Below are 23466 nucleotides of genomic sequence, written 5' to 3'. Positions count from 1 at the left end.
ACATTAATAAGTGACATTAATAAAACATAAAATGTAGAAGTGAATAACAGTGAAGGCAAAGAATAAAACTACAAAGTCAAAAGCAGAGAAAGTTTAGCACAGATGGGAGCTTTGTTTTGTTGCAGATCACTGAGCGCCAGCATGAAAGAAACGAAACCAAAAGGAAGGAAACAGCAGTCAAGCAAAGTAATTGCGCTGCTCACCTTCTCACCTCTAAACCATTTGAGCAGAGTGACAGGCACACTGCCAAGTAAGATGTTCTTCCATTGTGGAAATATATAGGATGCACACTGAGTCCTACTTTAAGAGACTATCTAATACATTTACTATGGCATAAATCACCAAGTGTTAAGATACTTGAAGGAAAGCTTTCTCTCTTCTTTCTAGCCATAGCTGCTGTACTAAGATGCTCATCTATGAGAAAGCCACGACTGTCTTTGGGGTACATAAGAAGCTGCTCTTGGGGAATACTGCCTCACAATTACAAACCCCTCCGATAAGTACCATTAAAGCAAACTAAAGCATTGCAGAAACAAAGCCTGCCCCACCTGACAAAGAGTTAAAGTAAGCAACCAGAAATGCACTGTGAACCACTGCAAGAGATGGAAAAAGAAGGCTGCTATTGAGCAGTCTCCTTTAATAGGAGATCTTTTATTAAAATTCCTAAGTTTACTATCTTAGCCCTGCAAGCTTTAAACTGTTAAACTCGCTTTTATAAGAGCGAGACTGCTATTAGACAACTGCTGTAGTAAACCAAACACAGAAATATTCAGAGAAAAAAACTAAACAAAACAGTTCACCTTTAAGTTAATGAGATTTAAGATCCTTTAAGGAGTAAGCTCACTGGTGTTACAATTGCCATGCATTCAGCTCCATTTCAAGGAAATCACATTACTTGTGCTGAATGGCATAGGAAAATGGTAATGCTTGCTTACAGCTTTTGAAAACCACCTGCAATTTGCTTCGTTTAGCTTATAGTTCTAAAGTTATAGCTCTACATTACTGTACCCCAGAAGTAAATAAGCAATCTGTTCTGCTGTTCTCTACAAGTTAAAGGCCTCAGATATCTCCAGGTCCTCTCCTGAGAAACCCAGATGTTATTTAGCAATTCCACACAACTTCCATGAATGTTATACCAATGCCTTTCATAAATCAACCCTTTATTTGAAATAAATTAGGTGCTCATACCAACATATGTTTACAGTGTTAGACTGTTTATCTAATTTGGTAATTTGGTGTGATTAAAGCAAATAATAGAAAATGGAAAGTAGAGACATCTTTTATAAAGATGGAGAGTGATAACTTTCCATGTCGAATACACCCATTCCACAAGCATTCATAATAACAAAAGAACCTTCCAATTGGAAGGAGAGCTGCAGCCCTCCCAGTACTAACAGAATCCCCCACACTACAGGCTCAGAATCACTTAGCATACAAAAGCATTTTTTACCAATATTAATCACAGGCAGACACCTTTTTTTTCCTGGCAATCCTTTAATTTCACCATTTTGTGATCTCTGCTCAGAAATCTCTGTGGTAAACCCATGCTGTTGAGCTTCTGGACAAAACCTAACTTCTTTTTACTGACAACCATAACTCCTTATCCTCTTTCTTTTTGAACTGCATGCATGAAGTCAACAGACATCATCTCTACATGGGTTGCTTGCTAGAACTACAGAATTTGTCATCTACAGTGACACTGCCTATTCCTTCACTGGAATTTCTTGTAGCAGAGTCCACAAAGAAATAAATGTATTGGTACATTTTAACAGTTAAAGCTGGATAAAGTAATTCACGGACAGATATAACTTCACACATTTTCTGTACTCATCAGAAAGTGGAAAATCTACTTGTCAAATGCTCAAATCCCAAGATTAAAAGTTATCAGAAAGAAAACTGAAGAGTAAAAAATATTCAGGGAAGATTCTCTTTCTTCCCTTTCCCCAATCCCATGCCTCTTATTGAAACTATCAGTTCTTCATATATGCTCTTACAGGTTATTTTTCATTACTTAAAAAGCTAGCAAATACCTGATTTCACTCCTCCCTCTTCCTCCCCATCACTACTGCAGTTGTCACTGAGTGGGGGTTTTAAATAAATTCTACTGGACTGAAATAAAAGTACACTGAAGTCAATGTATGTAACAGGATGTAACAAAATATATGACCAGATTTTCCATAGCGAGTTTCACACGCAGAAAACCCTAGATGATATATTCACATACAAGTGAGTATTTACAAAAAAAAAAAGTCTATTAGCTTCACAAAGAGCCACAATCTGATTTTGAATTTATTTTACATTATCCAATGAGGTGCGTGGGAAACAACTCTTAAAAATTTCTTATGGTGTGAAATTCTCCTTAGTGTTAGAGTTGATATTTCTCTTTCTCCAGCTACAAACAAAAATTGAATATCCACTTAATAGTCTCATATACTCTTGCTTTTTGTTTACATAGTGAAAATAATCATGCCATTCCAATACAAAAATTGAACAAGATCAGCTACAGTACAGCACATAAAGTCTGAGAATGCACACACCCTGTGTATGAATGCTTTTCTTTCCCCATACGAAAAAAAATGGTACTAACTTCAACAAGGCCAAATGCACTGAAAAATGCAAAGCTGGAACTGTTCACCTGCAGTTTAAAGTGATGTTTAGCAGCACTAGTAAGTTTTTGAGGCCCAGAAAAAAAAGCCTTTGGTATCATGCCTAGGAACTTCCATTAACAAAAATAATTATTTTGTTTGAGAACCAGAAGGAAGACACAACCAAGACAAGTAGTAAAAATTTGCGTTAGCTCAGCAAGAAAGGCCACATGCAACCATAACACAGTGTATACAAAACCAAACACAGCAAGATATGAAGATAAAGGTGCTCAAATTGGTACTATAACTTGAGATTAGTAAGGCCAGGACAAAAAATTCTAAGTTCAGAAAGAAATCACCAGTCAAATTCAAGCTTCCACTCCACTTAAAAATGACTGAAAATTCTTAATCATCTTGGATTATTCCCATCTTCTCTAGAAGTTAATATTTTGCACTCTTTTTTTTTTTTTTTTTTTTTTTCATTACAGGTACATGCTTTAGTAATATCTATTTACAATTACTGACAGCAAACTGCATAAGGAAAGGCAATCTATTTTATGCATCGTATTTTCAGTTTTGGTAAGGGGTTGTGTTGTTTGTTTGGTTCAATTTATAAATTGCATGTGATCTTCCAAAAATAAAATACTGTTTTGTTAAGCTTTCAGCTTTCTTCCTAGATAGTAGGAATAATTCCTATTAAATAATGGATTCAAATAGCACATAGTCGTCTTGTTGAAAATACCTGTAGGTACAGAAATAGCTTTTTTTGCTCTTTGCATAGGTTTGACAAGCAATGACACAACCTGCAACCTTAACTTTACACTTATTGGTGTCATTTTTCATTTTTATAATTATTTACTTTAAAAAAATATTAATCAGCTTACCCTCTTTGCCTTTGAATCTTTCCTGATCGTATCTGTTGTAGGCAGCTGGAATAGGTTGCTTATTTCGTAAAGTGGGATCCTAAAACAGATTAAATGAGGTTTGTAAAACACCCTGAAAAGGTATTTGTTAGATCTTAAACTTCACTAAGTATCACACGGAATAGCCTGAAAGTATAAACTTAGTTCACTTTGCTAAGACTTGAAATGCCTTTGAAAACTTCTGATGCATTTAAACATCCACTTACAGAAACAGTTTAGAAGTACGCACCGAAGGGAACTACAACAACTTAGACAAAAGTAAACAATCAGTAAGAAACCACATTAGCTAAAACTTGTAAGCTGCGTAAAATCATAGATTTTTTTCTAATACCTCAAGGTTTTAAAGAAAGAACTGACAACTCATGGTTAAGTCTTCAGCCATACACGCAGTACGTTCCTTGTCAGCTTGACTGAGCTAGTAATCCATTACACACTCAGAATAAAACCAAACTCAGTGAAAAAAATATTGTTTGTTTCTTACAGTGGGTTTTTCTTTCTTTGTTTTTCAAGTACCTAAAATGTACCAATAAGTACCAACTCATTCCTTCTGTGTATGACTTAGTTAGTGGTCTTGTTGTGACTGTTCTGCATGGCATATTAATAGTCCAATGTACAATTTGTGAAATTCAACTTAAAACAAACACTTAAATGTTGAAATTCACCTGGCTACATAAATGTAGGCCTTTGTTAGAGGCAGGAGTAGTAAAAATAAACCAAGTTAAACATCTTTTACAGCAGACTGCCACTGAAGTTCAGGAATATATTATGTCTAATAAAGGCTAATGATAAATATCATAACACAGAACAAACCTTGGCTAATACCTAGACAGCTTAAACAACAAAGCTGTAAGATTGCCTTTCTGATTTATTACAGGCAAAAGAAAGCTGGTTCAAGCTGTTCCCACTCATGAGTCATGTTCCAGATTCTTAAACATTTGCTACCCTATCTGTCAAAAAACCAGCAAAACATTTTGTTTTAAATGGCAGTTGTCTCATGTAATACATTTTTTCCAAATAGATGCAGAACGTCGCTAGTGTATGATACATACAGAAGCTGGCACTAACACTTCATCAGTAAGTAACAAGAACATACTGAACAAATTAAACTAATATATTCAGCTCCTTAAATACCAGCCTATGTAACTTAAGGCAAAGAATATCTACAAAGTTGTGCTGGGAAATTATTCATTCACTGGAATGAAACTAAAACAAACTCTGTATTTAATAATGACAAGATATTCTACTCTCAATGTGAAGTGCCAGCCCTCAAAGGCACCAAAGTGCTGCTCTTACCGTAGGTGCTGTATTTGGTGCAGGTCTTTGCTCAGGTGCTCGGCCTTCTTCTCTGGCTTTTACTGATTGAAGAATTGCAAAAATATTCTTGGCAAAGTTCTGAAAAACATTATCAGATATCAGTGAATCTTACCGACTGTGTTTCAAGCGACACCAACACAAGTAGTAACATTTAGTTAACTACTGTCTCATAGAAAAACAGAGACAGAGCACAAATTTTATAAACAGAAGTTTTCCAATTATTTTTGCCGTAACAGAACCCAAATGTAAGCAGCTCCTGGGCAGACTTGCCACCGCCGTTCCTTAAGACTTACATACTCAAAAGAAATTGCTGAATCTAACTGGCATCATTACCACACCAACTAAACCAAGCTATTCACAAAGAGCTAGTATACCAATTTCCTTGTCTGCTCTTGCCTATGATGCTTTGCTGTAGCAAGACAAAACAAACAAACAAACAAACAATAAATAAACATTAAAAAGCAAGATGTTCACCCAGGATTTCCAGGACAAATTTCAGTTATGTATATTCTAAAAGGTGCCTGTCTGCTCACTGCAGTCTGAATTAAGAGCAATCCATGACAATAACTGTAGTAACTCGAGGCACTGTTTTGTCAGATAACTTCAAGTCATTGGGACACAACCATACAAGTTATACCAATCAGTGTTTTTAAGATACATGCATCTGTTCACATTAATAGGCTTGTTTTATTCTAAGCAAAACTGTAGGTACTAATTTAACTTTTGAAAAGCATACGTTTATTCTATTACCATTCAACAGGTGTTCAATGTTAGAGATACATGTGTATAGAATGCCCTTCATCACTGACAACTGTCAGTATGAGAACATTTTTATTAATTAATGAAAATGACTTTTTAATATTTCAAAATAGTATGAAGTATTCACATGCTTAGACTCTTCCACAGCACTGCATGCTAATCTTGAAACGTCGTCAGTTAAGGCCATTAGCATTACAAACCAAACGCAGAAATTAGACGAACTAAGACCTCTGGGGTGAATTGTATAGAAATAATTTAGAGATCTCTAAAGCACAGCTTCTCTAAGCTTGCTCCCTTGACGAGCATGTTGTCCATTTATTCAAAGGCAGAAGGGCTGTACCTGGAGACCACCAGAAACCACTTGCGAAGGTAAAGCCACTTATTGCACGAAATCTTTTCAAAGACTGAGAGAACTCACGCAGAAGTGTATTTCAAATTCTTTTCTATCAGAAAAACCTTGGAAATGCCCTTCAAAGAGCTTGAGCCATGTGCATATCAATTATATGCACATACTCAAAATCAGCTCCGTTCTTAGGAAAACTAGACTAACTACATGTTTTTACTTGAAATTCAGAGAGTTCTCCTAAGTCTGGGCTGGGCAGCACAACAACCACAATTCCCATCACTGCTGTGCTTCATCACATGCTATCTCTTGGGAAGACAAGCTCCTCAGTCTTCCAAAACTCGGAAGAAGAAACTGATTAATTAACAAGAACAGGAATTTAGAAGAGTTTAGATTGTCCATGGAAAAGCCAAATCCTTCTGTCACAGAGAAGCTGCAGCCAGCAGCTCTTCAAACTAAGTTTAATTTTCAAAGTATGAATTTTTCAAGGGCATTTCAGCATCTCAGTTTTTAAATAACTGCACCAAACTTCAATTTCCACCAGGGTGAAGAACAACAGATATTCTCCAGTCTGCTGAAAAGAAGTTGTTATTGAACACGGAATTACAAAGTGTTCTTGCTGATGTTTTCTCTGACAGCATCAAAATGCAGGTCCCTCAAGGACACCAGGAAAGTCTATTTAGACAGAGAGAAAAAAACAGTGCTTTAGCAAGCACTCAAACTAAGATCATCATCTTGCTTTTTATTGTCTTGTTTGGGGATGTGGGATTACATTATGACAAAAAAAACAATCAAGCAGAACATCCATTGCAGGTACTGACTGATTTGCAAAGCCCTGCAGAGCGGAAAGACCACTGAGTGCTCATTGTTCATCCCAACAGAGACCCAGAATACAAACGTGCTCCAGTTTCTACTCAGATTTAGTTGAGTTTCATCTCAAATGCAACATTTTTATATCAAAAACTTCCAATGTGGGGCACAGCCCAGAAAAACGAATAAATCCATCTCTCTCTGCATTAGGTCTTTAAGAAATCTGAATATACTTCAGAAAGAATGCTTAAGAAAATCCTTAGCATAAAAAGGACAATTCAATCAATTCTTCTGTTTTTCTGCCTAGAGTGCTGTTATGCCCATAAAAGCTCTCTTTGTTAATTCCAGCCATGTTTACAGCTAATAATAATTCATCCCACTGGGGGGGAAGGAAGAAAAAAAAAAAAAAAAAAAAAAAAGAGGCAGAATGTTTCAGCAGTAACAATCAGGATTCTGCTATTTACTTAAATAAAGCTCTACATTAATAGCTCCCATCTTCCATCATTCCTCTTACAACTGGACCCATGCTCTAGGGATAGACTGGGAAGGGAAAGCAGCAGTAGCCAATAGAGGATCAAGGACAGCAGCTACAGTCAGCTAAACAGTCAGTCATCATCTTTCAGGAAGAATCCTTACAAATTATTGAAGAAAACCTGCAACTATATATAAATTCTCCAGATGTCATGCCACAGATAGGTCACTCCTTGACAACACAGTGACTAACATGCAGCAAGTCAACTAGCTCTCACTAGTGTTAACTTCATAGGAATTAACTTGTTTGTATAGTACATCAGTGGAGTAACCTGTATATTTAAAAGAAAACCTTTTGCATGTTTAAATGTAAAGCACGCATTTTGATCCAGAGTCCTTTAGTGAAGGCATCACTCTCCTATGTCAAGAAACTCTAAGTATCTTTACACAAACTGTTCACAAATATTGAAGATGATTTTCACCTCTTGCTGTTCTAAAACGAAGTCTCAGATTGCTGCATTTAGAACTGCGTGCTCAGTTGCCCTCAGATTCAAAGGTTGAACACATCCAAGATTAATATTCAGGAACAGCTGCAAGCAAGCACAGCCATGCAAATACAGGTAGCCTGGTTACATGAACTTTGGATGTTCTCTGTACTGTGCTTTTTGAAACTGTTACATTCCATCATTTCTGACTCAACATCTTTTCTAACACAGGAACTTTTCAAAAAGACCACAGCTAGAAATATAATTTTGGATGACACAGCTGTGATGAAGTAACCCCCTCTTCCCATTTGCATTCTTAAGTTTCTACTGAATAATAAGCAAAAGCACAAGATGCTTAATGTGTGTGCAGAGGGCTCGTGGAACTTAAACCACTTCCCATATGCTTTTGGCCTGTAAAGACTGTAATCCAGTAATTCATACAACAGAACAATTGGTACAAGAAACACAAACAGTTAAAAAATATGAATATGAACCTGAATATATAAACACGTCTCTTTAGTTGTGCTTTCAAGACAGCAGCAATGTAAGGAACAATTGGAATGTATATAATTAACAAAAGCAAAATATAGGGAAAAAACATTAAGGTGTCCAATGGAGGAGTATATTAAGAAGATATTAAAAACACTTGATTTTTGCTAACTGCTGCGGAAAAAGAAAATTAAAGTCACACAATCCCTTTCACAAAAAGCTGCTTTGGGAATCAAATAACATTTCTCCAGTCAAAATGTTGAGGTATTACTACAGTCTACTACAATGAATGGAAAACATGCAGCTATTAGCCCTGTATATCTGTGGAGTGTTCTCAGTAACAAGTTTCACTCCTCACGTGGCCTGTATTATATTTCATTCACTAGATTTTTACAGCAAATTTATTGCACAACGACCTGCAAAATATCTAACTTGAAATAGAATCCAGACTAACTCAGAAACATGAAATACTGTAATATCCTGAAGATAGAACAGAACTACATCTGTTCTGAACACTTACTTGCAGATATCCGAGTTTATTTTTTATGTACATGTGTCATACAGAAATACAGTCTGTAGCTGGACTTATTTATTAAATCACAGAAGTGCCCAGGTACGAGGTAACTTCACAGCTAAGCTAAATTTCATTCAGGAAACACAATTTGGTTATTATTTGGTGACACACTGGAGGTACCTTTTTACAAAATAAGACTCAGCATTGTTCAATATGAAAACAATCATCATCATCTGATCCATTTTTCTTTTTAGCGCTGTACACAAAACCTATCGGTTAGAATCAAGCAGCAATACAACAGCTTTCCCACTTAGCTAATGCAAAACACAGAATAGAGTAGAGTTTGGGAAACTAAACCCACTCCATTACACTTGTGCATAGCCATTTTAAAACCTTAGCTTTCTTCCATTGGAATGCACTACGAGATATTAATCCGGCACAACTTTGCCTGTTCAATTTCACTGTTGAATTAATTCACTACTGTGAATTTCAGGAATGTGGAACAATCCTGCCACCTAGGGCCCACGAGCAAAATTGTTTGAACAACCAAAGCTTTTAGAATTTGCAAAATTTTACTTAGGCCATTTAGCTATTAAAACTAATTAAAAACACCACCTTAATCTTGCTGTAAAATTATTTTCATTTCAACTTTATTGCTATGAAAGCTCAAAACACATCAAGAAACCCCTATGAAACAGAATAACCAAAGAAAGTCTCATAGCATTTACTTCAAATGTGCCAGTTACTGTCAAAAGGGTCAAGCCTATAATTAAGACATTCCTTTGTCAAAAAAAATAGTGTGTGCAAATACCATCTGTGTAGGTAATATTTTCCAGGCAATAACACAAAATCAGAAATATCAAGCACTGTAAAGACAAGGTACATCGGGTCAAAATTAGGACTCTTGCTATTGAATGTGTGTATGAATTGAGAAAACCAGAGAGGAATAATGTTTAGAAGTAGTTCAAAGCAATGCATGGTATGAGTTAAGCTGGCATTTGTGGGTTACATCCAAGGTAAATGTTACACAGCAGCAAAGAGCTAATCCCTCTGTCTAGGGCAGCTATCAATGCCCCAGTTGTTTCGCTCAGTTCTGGCCTGCATCACCATGTTCACAAACAAACTCAAAAGCAAAGAAAAATTTGAAGACTAGAGTTTGATACAGAAAGCTCAGTTGTGTTCTTCAGAATAAAACTAGAACTCAGTCCAACCCCCTGAGAATTAATGTCCTTTTTATGGCCACACAGGACACTGGGCGGCAACAACCTTTCTTCCTGCAGGTAAGTAGAGCTGACTTTAACATTATGGCAGGCAAAGATACGAAATCCTAATTGAGATGAAGGTTGAAAAGAAGCTGTTGGCTTCCACAAGTGGCTTCCTGTTATAAGAAAGAAAATAAAACCTTGGAAAAATATTTGCTGTATAACCAGTTTTTTTCCATACAAGAAATAAATATAGTAGTAGTAGTAAGACAGAACAACGTTTGATTCAGCCTTACTAACTACTTTTAATGACGAAAATATTTGTATTTCAAAATTCACAACATTCACTTTTGATTTTTTGGTACGGTAAACATTAAGCAGGGAGAAAATCAAATCAGTCACTCCGCAGGAAGGAAGCAACGCACACTGAAAAGTGAGACCTTGGCTTTCAAATTCTGACCTAGATGTAGTAATTAATATGCACAAAGAAAATCTTTCACAGACAAAACCCACAATTATGTGATTCAGGGCTTACTAAACTGGAGGGACTGAGTTTCAAATAATCCTGACTCTATACTAAGCTGCTATGCATGTCTGCTTGGGCTGATGAAGTTATTTTTCCTGTAGCTAGGGAGAGCTGGCTCAAGAGAAGGTAACTCTAACATATTTGTATTAAAAAAAAAAAAAAAGGGGGAAAACCCAATATCTTGAACTTTTAACGGGGGAGACATCATTGTGGCCTTCCAGTACTAGAAGGGAGCATATAAACAGGAGGGGAAACAGCTGCTTAAGAAGGCGGATAGTGATAGGACAAAGGGGAATGGTCTTAAACTGAGACGGGGAGGTTTAGGTTAGATATTAGGATGAAGTTCTCCACACAGAGGGTGGTGACACACTGGAACAGGAGTTTGCCATCTCTGGAGGCATTCAAGACCAGGCTGGATGTGGCTCTGGGCAGCCTGGTCTGGTGACTGGCGACCATGAACATAGCAGGAGTGGGTTGAAACTCGATAATCACTGTAGTCCTTTTCAACCCAGACCATTCTACGAGTGTACAATATATGATAAAGAAATGAATACAGCATTGTTTTTTAAATCAGAAGGGCACAGAGCATATTATTACCAAAAGAACACTGCTTCATTTCAAAGAGTCATAAATTCACATTAGCCCGTTTCCAAGATCCCAGTTCTAAGATTTCTCCACACCTAAGTCACGTGCTGCTTTTATACCAAGCATGATAGCAACTATTCCTGAGCACTCTGGGAGCTTAACAACAAAAAAACCAAAACCAAGAAGAAAACGTAAGTACATCAATCGCTGAGACAAACTCTCCCTTCCAATATACCTGTGAGTGCTGAAACTCCTGCTTGGACTACTTTAGTATTCCTGCAGATAGCATTCAAGCACCACGAACATTTTTATGGCAGAGATGGAAGGAGGTTTTCGCTTCAGAAAGGACTGCTGAAGTCTGCTTCCATAGATTACAAAAATCAAAGGATTACTCAGGAAGGAAAAACAGAGAGAGGAAGGACATGAAAGGAAGGAATCAATTTCAAGTTTTTTTTTTTTTAAGTGTTCCGTGCTTTATTTTACAAAACAGGCATTTATCCAGAAACAGATACACGACAGAACTGAGTGCTCTGCAAGGCAATAATTCAAAACTCAATTTTCTAAACAGTTATTATGACAAATATTCTATGCAAACATTCAAATTTTTAGCTACCAGACAAGATGTCCAGTTCAATGAAAAAAGGTTCTTTCTATGAAGAAGTTAGGAAAGTTCTGCTTGCTAGCATTTTCTTTTAAGATTCACAGTTTCAGCTCCAACTGATTTAATGTATATGAAAACTGACAAGCTCAACCTGCCCTCAAGATACATCTCACACCCAGTGACATGACTGTATTATCAATTCATTTCCTCCTAACATAGTGTAAGCAAGCATCCTAAATTACGTGCTATATACAAGTGACCACCATGAAAAATAACACTGAGACACCTACAACACCAACACCTTAACAATCTGAAAATTAATTTTGACTTCATTTATTTTTTCAAAAACCTCTTCTCCCTTTACCTCTACCACTTTTTTTCCCCAAACATGCCCAGCTGTCTCCAGCACAAAGATAGCAATTCCCTTGCCCCAGTTTTCACACTTGTGAAGATCAACAAGCAGAACTGGACTGTGCAAAGAGTAAGGACAACTGTGGCAGCTAAAGAAACCGTAAGGGAGAGTAAGTTTTCAGTTGGTTAGACAGTCAGCTCACCGTAAAACATTGTTGCATACCTTTACTCAAACCTGCAATTATGTTGCTTCTACATAATGTATCCTCCCCCTTCTAAAGTTAAGCTACTATAATGGGAAGTAAAACCTTCTGCTAAACAGATTCAATTTGGCTCTGAAAAATGGTAACATAAAAATGTCACATTATTCATCAAATCGAGAAGACTTGGGGAAAGCCAACAGAAGTTTAAGACAGACAGAACAGGATGAGTCATCCACCTGAGATTAAATCAACCACTACTCCCAGAGGAAGGCAGAATGGCATAATGATCAGGTTGGAAACTATTGAATAACACTTTAATCAAGAGCTCCAAAGTTAAAGAAAAGTAAGCAAAATTCTGGAAGTCTTACAGACAAAAAGGATGTGTGAGGTGGAATGCACAGCTTTAAAAACAATATATTGAATTTGTGAGGTCGCTAAGGATAGTCGTGAAACAATGCAACAGCCAAATACAGCATTAGGGTAATATAAGGGGCTGTAGAGACACAGGACTGGGGTTGTGCATTATAAAATGCTTAGTGTCACGTGTGAATGTCAACCAATGAACGACAGCCAACAAGTGACCATGTGTATGAAGTTAGTTAAGCACTAGGGCTATATTGCCAGTATCAATTCAACAGCAACACAATTCATGAGACTTGCATAGAATAGAATCACGAGACTTCTAAGTGTTGAGAAGACATGCAGAGATTAATTCTTTAGGTGCCATTAGTCATTGTGTGTTGAAGCAACTGGTCACAGAAGACACAAAAGGAAAGACACCCCTTATTTAACCCACAGAACCTACACTAATACGTAGCTTCTGAGAATACTCTGTAACAGGAGTTTCAACACACTCAAATTCAGCACTCATGAAAAAAAAAACCCACTAATTTCAGCAAGGGAAGCAACATAACGAAGATTCTATTCGAAGATAATTAGAGGCAGATCTAATGGGGCAGAATGCAAGCATCAAGATAGTTTTTTTTTTAGAGATGTACACAGAACACTGAAGAACATCTTGCTGAAGGAATCACTACTTTCTCTAAAGACAGCAAAAACAGAAGAAACCCACCCAAAACCTTCTAGGGACAACAGATTTTGAGCCTAGCGTTTTCCTTTTGCATCTTAAACCATCTCTACATATATGCATACTACAGAGGACACGAAAAGTACATGAAAGTTCTTCTCTGTGGAGAACAGTTTGAGATCTGTTTCAGACAATGATTTTTTTAAAGGAAGTGATGAAATTGACCTTTATGGAGTGCTCCTAAGTTGTCACCTTTACCACAGGAGTGCTAGAGGAATTCAGATACTGAAGTTAAACACTACATGGCAAACTACTATTTAAGTCAACTTTATTTTAAAATGTATTTTAGGAGGATTCAAGAGCCTGCAGGTAAGTCTGTATCAAGCTGATAATGAAAAATTACAAGAAAAAGAATTAGTGGGCACATAAGCAAGTCACATATCATAAAGAAAAGCCAAAGGAGCAGTTGCAGAATCGTGACACTCTTCCCTGATCAACAGTTTTTTAAATGAACAGGAAAGTAGATAAGGAATGACATGCCTGAGAGAACCCATGTGAGTTACTTAACTTCTCAAAAGTTCTTTACAAAGACACTTTAAAAATAAATAAATGAGGAAAAAGAAAAAAAAAAAAAAAACAAAGGAAAAACCCTCTCAAACTACAAACAAAATCCCCAAGTAATTTTGGAATAAAGCTACCGTCCTGGATAACAAGTGATGTTTCCCCACCTATTCACTCTGTTTCTTGTACAGAAATATAAAGATTTGATGGTTTTTGCTCAAGCTATCAACACTCCTGAAGTTCTGTCCAAACAGGAAAAAAGGACTTGCTGTTATGCCCCATTATTTTTCCTCAGTCTATTCAGAGGAACTCCATGCTGGAGTCCCAAAATTAACTTGATCTCTTTCTGTCCTTGTCTCTGTGCTAGGTTTTGCCTAAACTCATTCACCTCACCTCACTTCACTATTACAACAGGGATACTAGGATAAAGCATCCAAGCCTTTACCTCTCATCTTTGCAAGACTCCTTTGGAAGTCACATAAAGCTAAGAACACCATGATTTATTCACTATACAAAGAAAAGCTGCCCACGTTCCTTCAAAACCCATATTTCTTATGATTGAAGTGTTTAAGGTTTTTATCAATTTATCACAATAATTTACATTTAATTGTGCAGTAGTGAGATTCCTACAAATCTCACAAACAAAACAGCACTCACAGCAGGTAGCATGCAGGAATGTATCAGGTACCTAGTGATTACCTCACACCTCAGCAATTTATTCTACCTCTAAAGCCACGAGACTACACTGTCTAAATGATTGCTACATAGAACATTTGAAAATATGACAAGGAAAAACTAGCAACTTATTCCTAGAAAGGCAAGGATACAATTCATCAATCACCTGTGTAAAACAGATACCTGCAACCTTCTACAAATTGACATACTGCTTCCTCAAGAAGTTGTCTCAAGTGCCTGCAATAAAGAAAGCTTGCCCTCTTTGGACAGTTAGGCCACCAGCTGGGCTTGCAACCATGCTCTGGATGGCAAGTAACCAAGTGCAGATGAAGACCTCAATTAAAGGAGCTTAAGGAACATAAATACACAGGAAAACCTCATCATGCCATCACTTTCTGGTTTTGTTCACTTTATCATCCAGCACTTCCCACAGCTGTAAGTACACTGCTACTTCTCCCAGTAACACTCCACTTCCCCTTTTTCACATTGCAGGTACTTTCCTACAGCCTTCTCAATTGTAAGACTCAAAATAGCCTTGTTTTAAAAGGAATTAAGTGACCACTTGGAATGTTTTTGTTTTTTTTTTTTTAATATCTTTTAGGCTTACTGTAACGAGGAAAGAATGAAGTCTTTTTGTAACTGTGCCAAAAGCCCTCTTGCCTGCCTTTACCTAGAACACTCAGCATAATCGTCCCAGTCATCTATAGTTAACAGACTAGAGATAAAGAGAAGAGAAAATGCAATTTGTCATTTGGATCATAATAATAGTTTGATATCTACATCGTTACCTTGCCTGTGCTTTGTAAGATTGTAGTTCTTGTCCTCCATACTCTCTCCCTGCTGACAATATCTCTGGTTACATCCACTTCAGCATCAACAAAACTTCTCTGTTTAAGAGCAGTTATGTCATCATCCAGATCTGTTTTGATAGTGGATCTTTTCTTTGCCATGATTTTTGCTTTGATAGCAGCAATTTTTTCCACTGACATGGCTTCTGACAAGGACCTAAATGAGCAAAAATAGCAGAAGAGACTGAGTAACAGCACAAACAATTCTTCTGAAAGAATTTGTGAAAGAGTAATTTCCTGCTGTTTAAAGTTTATGGCCATGCCATCAGAAGACACCTCACGTGTACTTAAAGATTACACAAGCCTGCAACAACATTTTGGGCATTAGAATCCTTTTTTTCCTGACACAAAGATTCCATACAGGTATTAGCACAAAATAAATAAATAAATAAATAATCATAATATCTTAACCGTTACACGCAGAAATAAAAAGCAAATGCAAAGCATCAGGACTACCATTTCCATTTATAACGTCATCTGAATTTCAACTCCAAACTCCTTACAGCAAATTATACTTCTGCGTGTAGTCAGTCAAACCCTGGCTGCTCTGAGACTTAGAAAGCATTACACCAAGTTTAGGTCGAAGCTCTGTTATGCAGACTTGAGCACTCGGAAGTTTGGTGTTACCTTTACAGAGCATGTAGGCCAAACAAACAACAGATGGTAGCAACTTTGTCCACACTAAACTCTATGTGAGGAAGCTCAGCTCAATCCAATATCTTTGTCTGTTTGCTTTTAATTGTGAACACAGGAGGATTTGGTTGCCAAACAGTGAACCTTATTGTTTTCCAGGTAAACTGCAGAATAAAAAGCACTGAATTGCACAATCTGAACCACATATATCTGGTTCAGTTGTGCATGGGGGTTTTTTTTGTTGGTTTTTTTTTTTTGGCGTTTTTTTTTTTTTTTTTTGATCACATTGCCTCACAACCAGTATTTATTGTATTAAGTTTTCTACCTCCTTGTATGACTAAGCTACTGGACAAGGAACTTTTCTGTATTGCTGCAACAGTGACAAGCACACACTCCAAGCTAATGGCCTGTGAATGTCACTTGCACTTTTAAAAAGGAAATTCTTTGCATTCAATATTAAGCCTCTGTAAATATAGAGCACAAAGTAATTATGAACAATATTCAGTAATCCTCACTGCAGCACTGTTTCATACTCCAAATCAAAGATGTGACACATTCCTTCTAACATCCACATTATCACCTTACATAAAACAACATACATACTTATACTTTCTGATTCTTAGGCTCTCTTTTTTAGTCAGCTGCAACAATAAAATCTGTTTTGTTCCCTCCCCCAATCTCTCCCTGCAGTTACCTTTTATGTATACCTATGGAAGACATAGGGATGACAAAGTTGCTGTTCTTAAGAGTGATTACGTTTACTTGGCTACATTACTTGTAGCAAGTCTAACTGGTAAATTTAATCCTGGCACAGCATAAATACACATTCACAGTTTTGTTTATGTTCAAGAAACAAATTTCTCAAGAAAGTAGATAGCCTATCAAGTGAAATCAGTGATTTGCAAAATCCAACACAGATGAAGTACGATGTTAATGCACATTCCTGTGCTTCCTGCACGTGAGGTGTGAGTCATTTTGCATTCTGAAAGTTGACAAACATACACAAAAAAAAATGTAACAACTATTCTTACATAAAAGCTTCAGAATTTAGATACTTGAAAATGAGCTACTAGAGTCTTGTATCCCTAAGCCTCACTATCTACTAAGCTCCAAATTCTTAGCATTAACAAGGTCTTGCAACCATTTCATTTTCTCTCTGTCTGGCTTGGGAAACATGTGATGTCAGACACAAAAGCAGCTGTCGTTCTCTACAGAACTCTGAATACATACAACTGAAAAAAAAAAAGCTAACAGGGAAATTTTTAATCACTTGAGTACAGATTACTACTTAATGACAATACTTTGTCCTCTGGTAGCCTACTGCCTCTTCAGTAGAAACAAGCTCACCTCTGCAGGGAACCAAACAGAGGCCCTGTTAATTTGGGACACAGTCCTTCACTGTTTTCCTCCTCAGCACAAGATTTATTTATTTCTTTTATTTGAAATACAGAGGGTTCATAAGACTTCCTTTGCAGCTCTCCTCATTGTTTTGGACTCCTCAAACAAATACCACGGCAGAAGAAAGCGTAACTGGTGCAGTTGGAGAGGGAGACAGTTAACAGGAGGCAACTGTTCTGAAAACAAACCATGGTACCTCATGCCACGACATCTGAACTTCCACCCTAGAATAGGAGTATTATTACCAGGCATGAAGTTCTGTCTCCTCAAGATACAATTTTTGATTATAGCATCTAAAAGGAGCGAGTGCAGGCTACCACTGCGAGTAGCTGGACAAAATAAAGACCGTATGTCTGAAGTAACACACTTGTTATCAGCCCTTTATTTAAACATTATCCATAGGAAATTCAAGTATTCCTACCTGATCTGCTCTGTCTGCACGATGCCTTCTTTATGTCCTTCCAATCGAGCTGCCAGCCGCTCTTTGTCAAGGCGCACACACTCTTCATCCTGGCAGTAACAGTAATGGTTAATTTTTGTGTATTGTCTTCAGTAAAACAAAACTAGAATTACAACTATTCTGAATACTTTAAAAAAAAAAATTAAGAAGGTCCACCTTGATTTCCAAGCATAACTTACTCTAGTATTCATTTTACAAACAATACATCACCTCAGAGCAATTGTGTGCTTGTGTGCCCAAATTTCTTACAAATGCCCACATTTCTTACAAATTCTTATGCAGACACAGTTAAACACACAATTATTTTCAGTAATTCTTACTCTAAGAAGAAATCTAAAGCCTTAACACTCAGGAAGTATATACAGCCAGAAAAGATAAACTCAGAACTATCAGAGAGGAGACAACTGGATGAACCTGTTTTAAAAATAACTGATAAAAACTAAGTCTTTAAAATCAGGCAGAATCAAGTAATAGTGTGTTATATCTAGACACACCGCTCTTGTGAAAATACATCATTCATTACTTAAGACAAAGCTTCAGAAAACAGTAAATCACAGGAACAACAGTTATATCTGCTATAAAAAAAACTAGAACAGCAGATAAACAAGTAAACATGGACAAGACTGACTTTTAAGTTATAACAGCGAGTCACAAAAGGCAGTAATTACTCATTAAATAGCATGTAGATTCCAACCGCTTGGCTCCTAGCGAGCAGATCATAATACACCCAGTACTTACAGACACAAGGTCAAACTTTACCCTTTTACACTACAACATACATCCAGTAACTAAAATTCCAAGCTTAATTCAGAGGCTGAAAACTGTAAGTTCTAACTCCTTCCAGTTCACGTACACGCTAACAGAAGTAACACACACACCCAGAGGACAGGCAGACCAGCTGAACTGTACTATCATTTACACTCCTTTTCCCCAGATTTGTTTTGGAAAGAGCTAATCTTATTACCTCTATTCTTGGCTTCTTTGCTTCCGCTAATATTTCATCTGCTGCTCTTTTAACTACAAGAAAAACAGGATATTAAAAATGCAGCATTGTAGAAGACTTTCATAAAAGGAGCACTGAGATTACTTTTTAGTTAGACTGTACCTTGAGTGGAACGTTGAAGGCCAATTTCAAGTGGAGCACTTCTGTCTATGCTTGATGACGTTGCTGAAATCAAACAACATTTCATTTAAGTATGAAACATTTGCTAAAATATTTCAGCATAAAGGGATGAGGGCCAGCAGATAAACCTCAACAACAGAAATTCTAATTAGTTGGACCAACTTCACACTGGAACCAGAGATGTTCAAAATCTGACTCCACATGAAGTTAAGATCAGATTATTCAGGGTCACTTGGCTCTTCTTCAAAAAGGAGATTGAATCACATGACTCTTGTCCCTTCCAACATCAAATAATCAGCAACTCTATGACGTGCGTATACGGCACCAAAGAAAACAATTGCTAAAATAGTTATGTATAACCTGCAATTAAGAACTACTGGTTCATCTAATTTTTTTGTTTGTTTGTTTGTTTTTAAGACAGGCACCCTAGGGGCCCCTCTAAAACATAAAAAAGGCTTACTGCTCCTATCACAGAAATTACCTCATTGCAACAAACAGAAGATCATCTGTGGTACAGAATGACTTGTAAAACTAGGTCATATTTATCTTCTTCTAGTCACAATGTAACCTCTTCTCTCTGATTATTGGCAACTGAAATTTTAACATGATTAAATACCAGGACAATCTTCCAGACTGAAAAAGCAGTGATTTACATTTTATTACGCTGAAGTTTTTATCCCACACACTTATTGCATTAAAAACAATGTGAAACTACTGAAAGTTTCCCACAGTCTAAAGAGAACAAAATAAAAACACTGAGCATCCTAGCACAACTAGATGTGCAGCCACAGGATGTTAAGAAAACTATGAAAAGTAACTCAGTCTGAACATGATTACAGTAATGCAGCTCCTATCTATGCATCATAAAAATAGTTAAGTTCAGAACAAAATGGGGGAGAAAAAAGAAAACATTTTGTTAGCAAAGTCTGAACGTATTCGGTTAAGTTACAAACTGACCACACTTTATCCAATAAATACGTGTTTAATAGAACTCATCACTCACATGTTTCCCCATTTAGGTATGCAAGCAAGTCTTTTCTATCAGGTCTTCTTACCACAGGAATGTTTTCAGTCTGAAAGGAGAGCAGACTCAACATTAGACAGTTGTTTCCTTATAGAGCCTCTTGATGAAGATTTCTCCCTTTTACTGAACACCACTCATTCACACAAAGACAAGAACATGTAACCTGGATCACAAGAAAGCATAACTATTGAGACAAAAAAAATACTATCTAGTTACTATCTAGAAGATGTCCAGCTACACAAAAAGAAACAACATTTGCTCTAAAATAAAACAGTCTTTCCTCCCTCATTTTACACTTGCAAATAAATAGTATTTTTTCAATACACACATACTTGGTTGCATAGTTTTTTCCCCTTTTCCAGGGAAATTCAGACAGTTAAACACTACAGTCATTCTCTGAAAATAACCACGCAAACATTACTTCAGACAAACAGGACAAAATGAAGTTCTGTACTGTCTACTTACTGCAGCACGACGGACATAAACAGGATGTGAAAGGTGCACATTATTGAGGAGGAACAAGATAGAATCCAAAGTGTAGTATTCCCTGGGCTGACCTTCCTTCCCTGTCCTGTAAAGTCAAGAAACAAAGACTTGAACATTTAACCCCCCCAAAAGTCCTCTCCTTTCCACGTAACAGTATTACTGCTTGCTTTTTGAACTGACATCAGGCTATTTCCTGATCGTGGTAACAAACGCTGGTAACAGATACGTGTTCTTACAGCCTACTTACTGAATGCATCATAAAAACTGTCCAAAATAAGAGCCAGATAGGCTGTACAGCATACAGGCAAAATTTAGAAAACCGTATTCTGTTTCAAACATGCTCACCCCTCTGATTACCAAAGGAACAGTCTACTTTATCTGGGATATGCAGAAGAATGCATTTAAACTGCAAATGAACATCACATACTCTTCACGTAGCATGGAACTGGAAGGTTGACATGAGCCTCACAGTGAACACAAACAGACCTTTATTGACAGAGAGAAAAATAATTCAAAATGCTGTGAGAATTAGTAGAATAAAGGATCTTTTTATCACTGTTCCTTCCAAAAACTTCGCCTGCATACGTGCAAGGCAGAGGGGAGGTCGTATTTTGTTGCAAGCACAGGGAAAGGGATGAGACTCAGAACCATGCAACTGCTAGAAAACCAAAGCTGGCTGAATACCTACAGCCTACAAAGCTGGGTTACTTAGCAAGGAATTGTTTGGCTGTTACTGTTTCACTGTTATCTTTGATCAGGTGGCGCATGAACCTATTCAGAGCACTGCTAGAAGTGAAAGCTTCCTCCACACAGACTTGGCTCTGAAGTGTAGCGTGTGTCACGTGCCACAGTTGTCACTTCATTTTAAAATGCACATTTCAGGTTCTCTCTTTTCAGACTAAGTTATTATACCTCTGAACACGATACAGGAAGTCCAGCCGTTCACCTACTCAAGTTTTTATTTGCACTATCTAGCAGTGAATGGCGTTATTTGGAAGGCAAATGCTGAGCGGTTATCTCTTTATTTAAGAAGCCAGTATGACAATGCCAAAGGCGTTGCCCAAGCTCAGCAGTGCACAGCTGGTGCTCCACCACTTGCAAGAAAACCCCACGTTCAGCACGGCTGTTAGGGGGTGCCCTGTTAGGAGGGCAGTTTTCAAGGCAAAGTGTCAGATGGACAAGCAGGGGTCCAGCAAGGAGATAACAGAAGTCAGAACTGGCATTTTAGCATCATACTGTGAGCCTTTCAGATTTCCCACGCAGAGAACCTGCTCACTAAACAGAGCTAAAAGCTTGCTGATATGAATGTAGCTTACTTCACTCAATTAATCAACATCAAAATAGCTAAAGAAATTAATAATCCTTTTATCCCTTTTTACTAATGGTATCAATTATTTCAGACCTTGTCAGTCCAGCACTACTATTTTTATTTGTATTTTTTTGAAATACACAAGTCTCAATTTCTTAATACCCATTAAACTCCAGCTTAAAAACTGAAGCAAAAGAGATGTGCGTAATGCAAAAGAGAAAGTTTCACCTGGTCGGTTTTAATGGCAGAAATGTATTTCCAGTTCATGCATTCACACTGAACTTCTGGGCAACAGGAGTTCACTCATCTTTTAACTGTTCTGTTTCTTCTTGAGTGTTTGAAAGCATAAGGGCCTGCATGCTATCCGTGACAGAAAGTGATAATTCTCAGAATCACAAGACTAGACATACAGAGTACCATCCAAACTGTAACAGCCACGACCAACAGCTCACTGTTTAAAAACTTCTCAGATGTGGATATGATCCCTCTGATGGGTAAACAAGGCAGCTAAGGTGCTCTGTTAGATTGATTCCTGCTTTTGGTTTTGAAACTCATTCTATATTCACTCTTATGCAGCCAGAAGTCAAGCATTAAATCAAAACACACGCCTTCAGAACTATTCAGTTACGTTCTACAGATTCAATCTGGGAACTAACTTGGATTCAAATGAATTTCTGTATGTTTTTCAGGCTCCTTTTCAAGCAGCTCCGTTCCTCAGAGCAACGCACTGCTGGCAGCCGTTGGTGCCAGCGGGGAGAGCAGGCAGTGCAGGGCAGCTCAGCACACCCAGCAGCACCGCTGGCTCCTGCCAGCTCCGTGCTCAGGGAGCAAGTGTTAAATGTCTACTGGGACTACTTCTAATTCTAGAAGGGACAGAATGCCACCACTGCTACTCAGACTTGGATTACTCTCTTCTGACTGCAGGAGATTGTAGAGATGCAATTACAGCAACCACGCTGTGGACACCTAAGATGGAAGTCATATTTGCCACGTGAAAGATTAAGCTACTAACAACTGCAAGCACAGCTCGGACCCTCCCAAGCGATCGAGGATATCAGAGGTTTTGAACCTGAAAAGTTCCTGAAGATGTTCCATATATGACCCTGAAATTACATAAATTAACAGTTCCTAAACTATGACGTCAAAGCTACTGAGCACGGCTTGTAGAACTGGTTTCATTTTTACACCTATGTTTCAAGGTCTTAAAGTACCAGTGGTTCACAAGAAATGCTATGCATCAGTAGCAGTCTGATTCTACCAGAAGTTCAGATGCCATCTTCTTGGGTGTGAACCACAATTTACAAAAAAAAACAAAAAAAACACCACTATAAAATCTGTCAGAGACAAGAGGAAATATACAGCTGTTATGAAGCTACTGCTTCTGTTCAGCTACGCATCATAATGTGCATAATAAAGTCTTTCTCTCCAGATGCTGTCTTCTTGTCTTTTGGTAATAACTCAGGGGCCCAAATCAAGTTTTCCTAAGCAGCAGTAGTTTGGTTTGCATATCAGCTTCTGTGTTCCTACAGAACAGGGATGAAAGTTGTCTGTCCAGTTAGCCTTTACTCCTTACTGTTCAGAAAGGCAAACTGCAGCAAGGAAAACACCCTAACTGCCCGGAGTTACTCAGCAGAACTGAACGAGGATTTGTCAAGGACTTCAAAGCTCAGCTGCTTATGCAGATGTTTCTCTTCCTCCCCACGTACTCACAGCATCTCTCTTGCAGCCAGGAAGTGCAACTAAATCCCAAACAAGTTTCTG

At 37.5% G+C, this 23466-nt stretch overlaps 1 protein-coding gene across 1 annotated transcript in view; it reads right to left on the bottom strand.

Annotated features, from left to right (window-relative positions):
• Window positions 1–23466, bottom strand: part of CDC73 (cell division cycle 73) — a 100575-nt gene that overhangs the window by 75972 nt on the left and 1137 nt on the right. Inside the window, exons 2-9 of the mRNA XM_085231930.1 lie at window positions 20376–20481; window positions 19890–19959; window positions 18869–18931; window positions 18728–18780; window positions 17725–17813; window positions 15213–15429; window positions 4802–4900; window positions 3470–3548 (exon numbers count right to left, since the gene is read on the bottom strand). Coding sequence (XP_085088056.1) covers window positions 3470–3548; window positions 4802–4900; window positions 15213–15429; window positions 17725–17813; window positions 18728–18780; window positions 18869–18931; window positions 19890–19959; window positions 20376–20481 — 776 coding nt within the window. The remainder of the gene's footprint in view (window positions 1–3469; window positions 3549–4801; window positions 4901–15212; window positions 15430–17724; window positions 17814–18727; window positions 18781–18868; window positions 18932–19889; window positions 19960–20375; window positions 20482–23466) is intronic.

Source organism: Meleagris gallopavo, chromosome 10, assembly GCF_905368555.1.
Source record: "Meleagris gallopavo chromosome 10, MGAL_WU_HG_1.1, whole genome shotgun sequence".
Taxonomy (NCBI): Eukaryota; Metazoa; Chordata; class Aves; order Galliformes; family Phasianidae; genus Meleagris; species Meleagris gallopavo.
This window is presented reverse-complemented; position numbering and strand designations above follow the sequence as displayed.